Source organism: Numida meleagris, chromosome 21 (assembly GCF_002078875.1).
Source record: "Numida meleagris isolate 19003 breed g44 Domestic line chromosome 21, NumMel1.0, whole genome shotgun sequence".
Taxonomy (NCBI): domain Eukaryota; kingdom Metazoa; phylum Chordata; class Aves; order Galliformes; family Numididae; genus Numida; species Numida meleagris.
In genome coordinates, this window is record NC_034429.1 from 1,309,063 (window position 1) to 1,320,519 (window position 11,457).

General features: G+C 58.0%; 2 protein-coding genes across 4 annotated transcripts in view; one reads left to right on the forward strand and one right to left on the reverse strand.

The window, feature by feature from the left end:
- The window catches only part of RHOBTB2 (Rho related BTB domain containing 2), a 21,385-nt gene extending 18,961 nt beyond the window's left edge, over positions 1-2,424 (reverse strand). The window contains exon 1 of the mRNA XM_021375026.1: positions 2,271-2,424. The gene's annotated coding sequence lies outside the window, so the exon portion shown is untranslated. The remainder of the gene's footprint in view (positions 1-2,270) is intronic.
- PEBP4 (phosphatidylethanolamine binding protein 4) overlaps positions 3,350-11,457 on the forward strand; it is a 60,864-nt gene continuing 52,756 nt past the window's right edge. For all 3 annotated transcript variants that reach the window (XM_021374923.1, XM_021374926.1, XM_021374924.1), the window contains exons 1-3: positions 3,350-3,568; positions 8,144-8,289; positions 9,105-9,237. In XM_021374923.1, coding sequence (XP_021230598.1) covers positions 3,365-3,568; positions 8,144-8,289; positions 9,105-9,237 — 483 coding nt within the window. In that variant the 5' untranslated portion in view covers positions 3,350-3,364. The remainder of the gene's footprint in view (positions 3,569-8,143; positions 8,290-9,104; positions 9,238-11,457) is intronic.

Consider the following 11,457-nt stretch of genomic DNA (forward strand, 5'->3'; position numbering starts at 1 on the left):
CCTGGCACAGGGAGCAGGAAACGCCGCCGGATTGGAATCACCGTTGGAATCAGCCCCGCTCCCAGAGCCCCAACCTTGCAGCTTGTTGCTGCAGGGCTCTGCTTGCCCGAAGGGGATGCCCCAAGGGTTTCTGGCCCTGTGCGTGCCCCTCGTTGGCCGGGGGGGGGGAAGGTCTAAAATGAGCAAAAAGAGCATTTCTGCAAATTGCATCCCCTGTCCCGCCAAGCTGGGGGTTCCCTGGAGTTAATTCGCCGTGTCCGCACTGCACGGCCCATCTGGATCCCACCCCACACCCCGTGGGTTGGAGCTCATCCCACCCCGGCGCTGCGGGATTTCAGGGCTTCGCCATGTGGTTTGTTCATATTTAAACCCAGAAGGAGCGCTGCCCTCCGGGTAAAGCCTTATGCAACCCCCAAATCCTCCCCCCCCCCACTTCGCTCCAGCGCGGAGCTGGTGGAGCTCCCCGGGTGCACCTTTTGCAAAGCAAGGCAACATGCAAGGTCCTGCTGCAGGATTTTTGCACCCCGTGGCAGGGATTTCGCATCCCATAGCTGGGAGGTGTTGTTGACGTGTGCCCATCCTGCTGCCTCCCCCCCGCCCTAAATTTGTGGGCATTTATAGGCACAGCTCTCCGTGCAGCCCTCACCCCCCTCCTCCCCCCAGCATTAGGAGCTGCTGACGCCTCGTGCAGAAGCTGCTAAGAGCTTCTATTTGGGGAAAGTTCCCCTTCTCACGGGTGCATCCTGTGGCTCCTCTGTTTCCCATTCCTCCTGGCGCAGTGCAAAATAAACCAGCAGCATCGCCAACAAAGCACCCCCCCAGCGAACAGCCCCAAGGAGTCCGTCCTTGAGGTGCAATTGGGGGTGTTGCTGCGGTTTGCAGGGGGTGAAACCCAGCAAGAAGGGGTGAACTGGGATCCCATGTCTCGTCCCAAATCCGTTGCACCAACACACGTTGGTTACATCCCAAACGCACCCCCGGGAACGTGGCTTAGGGCGTGGGGGGCTGCACATTTCCGCATTAGAAACAAATAGAACAAAATTAGGAAGGAAGGAGCCTGTTCCTAAGCAACAGTCTCCAGTAGGGATGGAGACCATAGGATGGAGACCATGAGGTGGAGACCATAAAATGGAGACCATGAGATGGAGACCATAAAATGGAGATCATAGGATGGAGACCATGAAATGGAGACCATAAGATGGAGGCCATAGGATGGAGACCATAAAATGGAGATCATATGATGGAGATCATGAGATGGAGACCATAAAATGGAGACCACAGGATGGAGACCATGAGATGGAGACCATAAGATGGAGGCCATGAGATGGAGACCATAAGATGGAGGCCATAGGATGGAGACCATAAAATGGAGATCATATGATGGAGACCATAAAATGGAGATCATATGATGGAGGCCATAAGATGGAGACCACAGGATGGAGACCATAAAATGGAGACCATAAGATGGAGACCATAGGATGGAGACCATAGGATGGAGACCATCTTACGGAGACCATAGGATGGAGACCATGAGATGGGGACCATAAAATGGAGACCATGAGATGGAGACCACAGGATGGAAACCATGAGATGGAGATCATAGGATGGAGACCATAGGATGGATGGAGACCATAGGGTGGAGACCATGAGATGGAGACCATGAGATGAGATGCAGACCATCTTACGGAGACCATAAAATGAAGGCCACAAGATGGAGACCATAAAATGGAGGCCATGAGATGGAGACCATGAGATGGAGACCACAAGGTGGAAACCATGAGATGGAGACCATGAAATGGAGATCATAGGATGGAGACCATGAGATGGAGACCATAAAATGGAGACCTTAGGATGGATGGAGGCCGTAGGATGGAGACCGTAAGATCAAGACCGTAAGATGGAAACCATAGGATGGAGACCACGAGATGGACAACATAGGAAGGGGAAAAGAGATGCTACAAAACACTGGGGCAAACTCCTGGGGTCGGAGAGCCCCCCAGCAGGGACGCAGGAGGGAGGGCAGACTCCGAACCCACCCCACACCTCTGCCATCCCCAACCCCACTGCGTCGTCCCCGAAGAAAGGAGAAAACCCGTTGGGTTGGCCAAGAGCCATCGCCGCTATTGGAGCCAAGCTCGGATGGACGGGTGGACAGACAGACAGAGGGGTGGACAGACAGATGGATGGGTGGACAGACAGACGGATGGGTGGACAGACAGGTGGATGGGTGGACAGATAGATGGATGGACGGACAGACAGACGGCGGTTACCTGTGTGCGTCCGGGCGCTGGCGGCTGTGCCCCGGCTCTCCCAGCAACGAGCTGCCCCGTCCCGGTAGGGATCATTTTTATACGCTCGCCCATGTGATCCCAACGAATGCCCCAGGGATGAGTTTTTTGCACTGACACAACCGGAGGGGCCGGCGCACGAGCAAACCTGTTGGACCACAATCCGTGCTCAGCACCGGACAGGAATTTTCCACTCTCTGGGTGCGCCGGTGCACGGTGCACGCCAGGACCTGCGCTCGCACGGCTCCCTGAAAGAAAAAGCAGAGAGAAAAATGCAAACTTTCCCATCTCCCAACACTTGGAATGGTCATTCGACCTCATTGCTAAGTTCCTGTGTTGGAGTTGGAGTGCATAGGTGGAGAAATGCATGGAGGAATACGTTAGAGACATTGAGTGGACACAAGTTTTGCAGTGTGCATGTCATTTCTGCAGAGTGCACACCATTTCTGCAAAGTGCATGCTCTTTCTGCAGAGTGCACACCATTTCTGCAAAGTGCATGCTCTTTCTGCANTTTCTGCAGAGTGCACACCATTTCTGCAAAGTGCATGCTCTTTCTGCAGAGTGCACACCATTTCTGCAAAGTGCATGCTCTTTCTGCAAAGTGCATGCTCTTTCTGCAAAGAAAGCACAGCAGATGGTGTTCAGAGTGAGAGATGGGGGCAACCCTTTGCCCCCCCAAGCTCTCCTTGCAGCCTTTGTGCCCAAATCCAAGGGTGTGGATAGGGGTGACGATGGGGATACTCTCGGTGGTGCTGATGGCGCAGTGCTGGGCAGAAGGAAGGCACAGACTTGGCCAGGGTGTGACAAGCACCCAAGGGTGACAGGATGGGAATGGAAAGGGCGAGCTTGGGAGAAGCACTGGTGAGTCAATGGGAACCACAGGAGCAGGGAAATGACCACAGCCAGCAGGGCTGACTCAGTGGGACCAGCTGGTGAGTCAATGGGAAAGCAGGGAGCTAATGGAGCGCTGGGCTACAGGTGTGCACGGGGCACACAGAGGGGCAGGAGGAGGGGACAAGGGTGACCCAGCACAGAGTTTTGCACTCCAAGAGTGTTGCTGAGCCCTGAGCAATGCATGGGGCTGGATAATGTGCAATGTGTAGGGTTTTCTTTTGTCCCAGCTCCTCTGGGGTTGGTTCTATGGGGTTCCAGCCTCTGCAAGCTGCCCCAGGTGGTGCTGTGCTGGCACAGCCCCGGGATCAGCGCTGCCAAGGGGCCGGGCAGCAAGGCTGGGGCTGTGCCAGGCTCTGGGAGCAGAGACACAGCAGGACACAGGGCGGTAGGTGGGAGAGCAGGGGGGTTCGGGGCACCGGGGGGGGCTTTCCCTCTTGTGTTGGGGGGCAAGTGCAGGGGTTCTGTGCCCCCTGATAGCAGTCAATTGGGGTCACCGTGGGGTACGGCGCTGAGTGCCTGGTGCTGTGCTGGAAGGGGTTGGGGTGGGTTCATGGCTGTACCCACCGGGTCCAGCAGCGTGGATTTGGGTGGGGATGGCAGCGGGTTTGGGGCTGGGGGCTGCTGGCTGAGAAGGGGCTGAGAGCAAATGGTTGGGAAGGGGGGAGCTGGGAAGAGCAGGGGGGCTCCCAACAGAAGCGTGGGTGCCCAAAGCTGGTTTGGGGGATGTCCTGGAGCATTTCCCTTGGAAAGACCCATTGCTCATCAAAACAACATGACCCCCAGGGGCAGCCAGGTTAAAACCATCTGAGGAAGGGTAGAGCCAATTCGGTGCAGTTTGAGTCTATCAAAGCAATGGTTAATTGCGCCTCTGCTGGGGGTTGGGACCCCTGCAACTTGTTTGCTCGCAGACGAGGAGGGGATCGCTCAAACCCCATGTCCAGGCCGCGCTCCCCTTCTTTTTGGGCCGCAGAGAGCAAGCGAGCTGGGGGCTGGAGAGCTGTGCACGGCTGAATCTGAAATGGGGATATTTATAGCCGTCCCTGCCTGGCTGCCCTAAATTCCACGCAGGTCCCTGTGCATGGGGGAGCAGTGCCCCCCCCCCCCCCCCCCCCCCCCCCCCCCCCCCCCCCCCCACCAGCCCTGACCCATTTGGAGGGCTCCCACTTCCCCCCCCTTAATCTTGGCTGAGTCAGGGCTGTGCATTCCTCACCCCATTACCCCTGTGCCCCAGGGCTTTCCCACGAGCATCACGCAGCAGCGGAGCTCAGCGCCGCGTGTTTGGGTTTTGCTGTCATCCCTTCAGGGCTGTAATCACCATTAGGGCACCCACGAGGCACGGGGGCACACCCCCCCCCCCTTCCTGCAAAGGTGCAGTGCCAGAGAGAAATGCAGGGAGGGCAGAAGGGCGAAAACACTCAGCTGGGGACAGGTGACACCTCGGTGGCCCACGCAAAGTCCCCAAGGAGCGTGGGTGGGAGCGAGCTGCACCTGAGGGTTGCACAACGTTTTTATTTTTTTTTTTTTTGCTGGCGTGCTGCTTGAAGCAGCAATTTTCCCTTCATCCTGAGTGCAAAGGGCTGAGCCCGAAGCACGGAGCGGCGCCAGGTGGGTTGCAGCAGAACGGGGCGCGCGAGTGGTGGTGCAAGCTGGTTGCACGAGGATCCACGCCGGTGGTGCAGCTGCGGAGCTGCTGGTGCAGGGGGAATGAGCTCCTGCTTTGCGATTGCCAAATGCATGCGCTTAATATAGGTCAAATGCAAACGTTCTTCCCGAAATAGAAGCCCTTCCCCGGGAAGAGCTGCAAGCTCGGTGCAGTCACAAGGGCTCTGCCAGGTGCGGCTGTGCGGTGCTGCAAAGGGAGCTGGTGCGCGAGCGTGTGGCCGGCGGCTGCTGCCACCAAGGTCACCTCCTCCTGCAAACCTAAAAGCTGTGCGTGGTGCATCCTCCCCAGAATGTGCTTTGGCTTCTGGAGAGGAGCTTGGGGATGGGGTGAGCACGCTTGTGCCCTGGGTGGGGTGCAGAGATGGGTGACCCCCCTCCTCAAGCCGCGCATCTCGCTTGCAAAACCCACTGTGAAAGCAGTGCTGGCTTGTGCATCGTGCACAGGGGCCAAGATGAGCGGCCGTGCATGGGCTTGGAGCAGCAAGGAGTGATGCAGGGGTGCAACGTGCTCCTGCTGCAGAGCCGAGGCCGTGCAACGGGAGAGGGGCTGCAGCTCCATGGGCTGATGCCGGGCTGTGGGGCTGCAGCAGTGAGGTGCAGTTGCCTGGTTGCGCTCCTGCGATGCTCTGCTAAAGCAAAAGCGTTGCTGCAGAGCTGCTGCGGGCGCGCTTTGCTGCTCGGTTTGCACCGCACTGTGTGTGCCCTCTCGGGACGCAGGGAGCACAGCAAGCTGCTGGCAACTGCAGAGAGCAAAAAGCATCGTGCAACCTCACAGCATCGTGCATCCACCCCGTGATCCCATAACGATTCCCGTGACGGCTGCAGAGACCTGAACCCCTGGGTTCAGATGTTGGATTCGCTCAGGGGAGGTGTTCTACCACTAGAAACCCTAACCCCCTCCACCCCCAGCCCACACCTGGAGCCTTCGTGCTGCACACGCAGCACTGCAAGTGGGTTGGTCGGAGCAAGGTGGGGGCAACCCTATGGCCACGCCTGTGGGGCTGGAAGTGGGGCTGTTGGCTGCGGGTAGCCCTTAGGAGGGGAGATAAGACGTGCAGTGCGGGCAGGGCACGGCAGAGGTGCACAGGGGGCCAGGATGTGGCTTTCTGCTTCCTCTGATTGCCATGCAAAGGGCTGAGAAAGGAGCTTCCTGCACAACGGGGTGGGGTGTGGGGGGGATTTCCCCAGTTCTGCCATGGCTTCTGCTCCATGCAGCCCTGCTGAGCAGCAGCACCAACGCGTTTGTGGCTGTAGGACCTGGGGCTGCCCCCAGGACGGCGCTAGATGGTTGCCACCGACGTCCTATGTGGGGAAACTGAGGCAGAGCTCTGGCCCAGCTCCTCTTGCTGCAGCTTCATTTTCAAGGCCCTGCTGGGCGTGCAAGGAGCACCGTTCATCGCACGGGCAAGCTTTTGCTCACGCCGCGCAGAAACCTTTGCATCAAGCCTCAGTGAGAAAGGGGGCTCGATCGACGGCGCCGCACGGGACGGAGCAGCCCCGTGGGGCGCGGGGGCTGCGTGCAGCCCGGATTGCCTCGTGCCGACGGCTTCCCAGCAGCAGGAAGGACGGGATTCCTGGCGCCCGGTGCTGCTGAGTCAGGAGCTGCGACGTGCAACGCTCACACATCCTGGTGCCACGCTCGGGGCCCGAGCCGGCGCGTGCGTTCCCACGGAGGAGGATGCTCCGAGGGGCGGTTGCGTGGTGCAAGCCGCAGGCACGTGCCGGCTCCTCGCTGCCGGGGCCCGGCGCGTGCCGATGGGGCTGTGAGCATTCTGCCGCTCTCGTGGGAGCTGCTCTGACACCGCGGTGTCCCCGTGTGTTTTATTCCCTGTGAACGCGGGGCGGTTCCGTGGGGGCTTCCTGCTGGCTCTGCAACTCCCGAGCTGGAGAAATAGGATCTCGGTAATTACCCCGCAAATAGCTTTGTAGAGAGAAAGCCGCGTTCGTCTTCCGCGAGAGGTTGCCGCTCCGCTGGGGTGTTCTTGCGCAGCATCCCCGGGGAGCTCTCTGCTCCTCAGCGAGCAGCAAGCCCTTTTCTGCTCATGCTGCTCTGCACCGAGCCTCGGGGGAGGGCTCTCTGCCCCCCAGCTGATGGATGCCCATATGGATGCCCCTTTCTGGGCTGCTCGGGGCGCATCCTACCCGTGCCGTCCTTTGGGTTTCCCCAAGGAACCGCTGCCGAGCGACGCAGCCACCAACCAGTTTGCAACGAAGCAGCGCTGCTCCTCCTGCCCTGAGCTGCAGCGCTGCCCATTTCGTGGTCCTCCGGGTGAAATACCAAAATCTGATGCTTTGCCACCGTGAGTCTTCCCTCTGACCGCAGCCCCGTGCATCCCATGTCCGTGCCTGCAGCAATCCGGGGCAGCGCTGCAGAGCAGGCGTTTGCTCTGCTTTCCTCTCGCAGCCATCAGCCCCTAAACCTCCAGATCACTCCCCATTCGTTACTGCTTCTAATTAGTTGAGCCCGGTGTTGTTTTTTGTTTTTTTTTTTTTTTCTCTCCGTAATGACAGTGGTGCTGCACTTACTCGTGCTCGCTCGGCGTGCCGGCGCTTTGTTATATAATGACAGCGTGTTGTAATACCCGCTCCCAGCCAACAGTGGGTTTGTGTTTATTTTGCCTCATCCCAAATGATTCGGGCCATGGGGAAAGCCGGCCGCTGCCGATGTGCGTTTGGGTCACGTCCTTTCTGGAGGGCTGGGGAGGGCTCGGCAATTTGGGGCCGGGTTGAGGTGATGTGGGTAGGGTTGGGGGTGCGGAACCCACTGCTGGTTTCTGCGATGCTTTGGGGGGATCTTCAGGGGGGTGAGCTGCCCCTTCCTATGCTGCCCCACCCCCGCTTCCAACCCCTGCATCCCTCCCATCTCCACGGCAACCGCGGAGCTGCTGCTCCATCCCTGGTGCCCACGGGTGAGTGCTGGGCTGCGGGGCCCTTGGGCTTGCTATGGGGCCATGGGGTGAGCTGTGGGGGTACAAACCCCTTAACCTGGCCCTCCCCGAGCTCAGGGCCGGGCCATGGCCAAGCCTGATCCTAGGAGGGGCACCGGGGGCTCTGTCCCTTCCCTGTGACGCGGTGGTGGCAGCCTCCAGGTGGAGGTGACCGCGGGCTCCTGTGCACGGGGTCCCTCCGAGGTGGGCTCTCAGCGCTCCCCAGCGCAGTCTGCGTCGGGCATCATTAATGTGGAATTGTTAGAAATCAGAAAAACAACTCATAGGGGAGCAGGGGGGGACTGAACTGAACCACAGGACGGTGCCGGGTCCTGGTGGGACTGACCACGTGCTATGCTTGGTCCCCATAGGACAGCATGGGGCTGCTGGCTGCGGCGCTGCTGGCTGCTCTCCTCTCCGGGACCGCTGCGTGGGGGGCACAGACGCTGTGGCCGGATGAACCCACGCACACCTGCTTCTTCGAGAGCCTCAGCGGCAAGGACAGCGAGTTCTGCAGGTGAGCGAACCCCTTCCAAAGCACCTCCCCCTGCCCATGGGACCCTCCCCCCCACCAGGGCTATCAATACCCATTGCTGTCTTCCCACCCCCAGGGAACTGGTTGCATGAGATGTGAGGGCTTGTAGGAGTGCTGCGTACTCAGCCCTTCCTTTGGGGGTTTCTCTGTTATGAAACTCCTTTTTGCTGCCTCCAAAATGCTCCTGGAATGCGATGCAACTGATGTAGAAGTCGGTGGATGAATGCAAGCAGAGTGGAAGCGCCTTGCTTTTGACTCCTGGCCTCTGTAGAGCCGGCCCCACGCTGCTTGGCAGCCCTCAGGGATGCAGATTTAAGGGCTCCTCCTGCCAAGGCCTCAAGGCACCGTGTTCCTGCACTGCGTGGGAAGGGGAAATGGTTCCAAGTCTGAGCTGGGGATATCTGACCCATTATTGAACTGCCTGTGCCCAAAATCCACCTGATGCTCAACTCTGCTTTCATATATGGGGGGGGAGAAGCAGCTCAGAGCCTCGGAAGCTGGGGATGGCTTTGCTCCCTATCTTCAATCTTTGAGTTAAGCCATATGGGCTGCGATTTTAAGACTTTGGAAGCTCCTGGGAACAATCTGAGCCATCGTGAGTGTTCAAAGCTGTCTTACTGCTGCTTGGGGGGGGGGTGAGGAAAAGAGGCAAACCCCGTGCTGAGAGCACGGGAGGCTGCACAACGTGCTGTCCGTGGTGGCAGGTTGCATCCCACACCTCCTGCCCCACACTGAGCCCCATCCTTTGCACAGCGCGGTCCCACCTGACCCCTTCTTTCCCCTTTTTCTCTCTCCAGAGGCGACTTAGAAGTCATCTACCCAGAGCTGGGCGACGTGGGCTGCACCTACATCCCCAGCTGCCACCAGTCCCGTTGGCGCATCAGCAGGGAGTGGGGCAGCCCCCGGGTCCGCTACCCGCAAGCCGACAAGGTGAGCGCCGCGTGGGTCATGGCGTTGCTCTCCCACAGTGCTATCGCTGCTCAGGCTGTGCTTGCTGATTTTTAATTATGATCATTTTGCATGAAATGAGGATGATTTTGCACTCATTCCCACGTTCCTCCGTTGCTTCGGTGCTTGGGTCGGAGGTCGAGCCGTTGGCCAACTCGCTCTATTCTGTTGAGGGCAGCAAAGAAAGAAAAAACGGTAAATACATAAAAATCTGCGACGCTCTGGAGCTGTTTGAACACCAAGGCGGCTCTGGTTGGGTGTTCCCATTCCCTCACACCCGGGTTAAGGAGGGTGATGAGTTCGGGCCGATGTTGGCGTTGACGTGTCCCCATGGGGAGGAGGGAGCGGCGCGGAGCGGAGCGCTCCCGTTGCATTCGAGCGGTGCCACCAGATGGCACCATTGAACTTCGAGCTGAGTGACGTTGGGGTGGGCACCCCTGGGCGCTGCACCCTGCACTGGGGTGAGGGTGCCTGGCTCTGGGCATTACGATGGGATCGTCTTCTTGGGGTCACCCACTTGAGGGGTGGCAACCCAAGGGTTGGTGGCATCGTCTTGCTGAGGTTCGTCCCCACGTTCCCCATCCCGTTGCGCTCTGTTGGCGTCCCGACAGCTGCTCCAACAGCTGGAGGGGACACGGAACTCGCTGTGCATCTCAAAGCAATGAGGATCAGTTCTTCCATCTGCTCCGTTGGCATCCGAAAAGTCTCTTCCCCAAGTCGATCGCGTGGATGGGAGCGTTCGCTTTTCCTTAAAGATGTCGGATTATTCAAAAATAAAAATAAAAATGGAAAAAGAAAGAAAGAAAGAAAAGAAAAAGCCCCAGAACTGGCAGAGGATGCTGTGCATAAAGCCACCCACCACTTGTGTGCTGCACTGCGAGAGTTTGGAGCTCGATCCCTTCCAAGCGCATTGCATTCGGGTGTCATCTGAGGACACAGCCCCGGCTTCTTCCTTTGCTTTGCTTTGCTTTCATTCTGCCTTCCCCCGGCCCAATGCAGCCCCAGCTTGGCACGTTTTCACCACGGAGGTGCAATTAACGAGGTGTTAATTTGGCGTGAGGGGTTAGGTGGCGTTGCTCCATTTCCTGCACACGGATGCTGAAATGCTTTGGTGTTTCTCTATAAGAACATATATATTGACCAACTCAACGTTTTCCCTGCTCCTGGAGCAGTGAGGATGCTCTTTCCCTTAAAGCACCTCCAGCTTTAATTTTTTCCCCCAAAATTTCACCCAGAATTGGGCAGAACCGAGGCAGGACCCCGCCGCACTGAATCCAAGGCACCCACAAGGGATGGGTTTTGCTTTTTGTGCCTACGATGCGATTTCCAAGGCCAGAAAACTTGATTGATTTATTTTTCCTATTTCTTTTTTTTTTTAATAATGGGGAAGGGAAACCTCGCTTTGAGTGCGGTGCTGCTCAGCACTGAGGGTCCTGGTGGGCACTGGATGGGTATAATGGGACGGCTGAGCTCGTTCTGTTAAAATCAGCAGCAGAAAACCTAGGTTTGGGGTATGAGAACTTGTGTAGGAAGTGTCTGCTTCCCACAGAACGCTTGGTTTCATCAAGACAAACAACCACAAGGACCATCCCCCTGCGGAGTGTTTGCGTTGATCTGTTTTCTGATGGTGAGGACAGGACTCTGCCCATCCTTCCTCCGGGTCGCATCTCCTTGTGCTTATGCCCCCGTGCTGGCGTAGAGTGGAAAGGCTCAACCACTGCGAGTCTGTCCTGCAGGTGGGTGCTCAGCCCATGCAACGAGCAAAGCAGTGAGCATCCCCAAAGCAGCGAGCATCCCCAGTCAGTGAGCTTCCCCAAAGCAGCGAGCATCTCCAATCAGTGAGCATCCCCAAAGCAGTGAGCATCCCCAACAAGTGAGCATCCCCAACAAGTGAGCATCCCCAACAAGTGAGCATCCCCAAAGCAGCGAGCATCCCCAAAGCAGCGAGCATCCCCAAAGCAGCGAGCATCCCCAATCAGTGAGCATCCCCAAAGCAGTGAGCATCCCCAACAAGTGAGCATCCCCAATCAGTGAGCATCCCCAAAGCAGCGAGCATCCCCAAAGCAGCGAGCATCCCCAAAGCAGCGAGCATCCCCCATCAGTGAGCATCCCCAAAGCAGTGAGCATCCCCAACAAGTGAGCATCCCCAATCAATGAGCATCCCCAAAGCAGCGAGCATCCCCAACAAGTGAGCATCCCCAA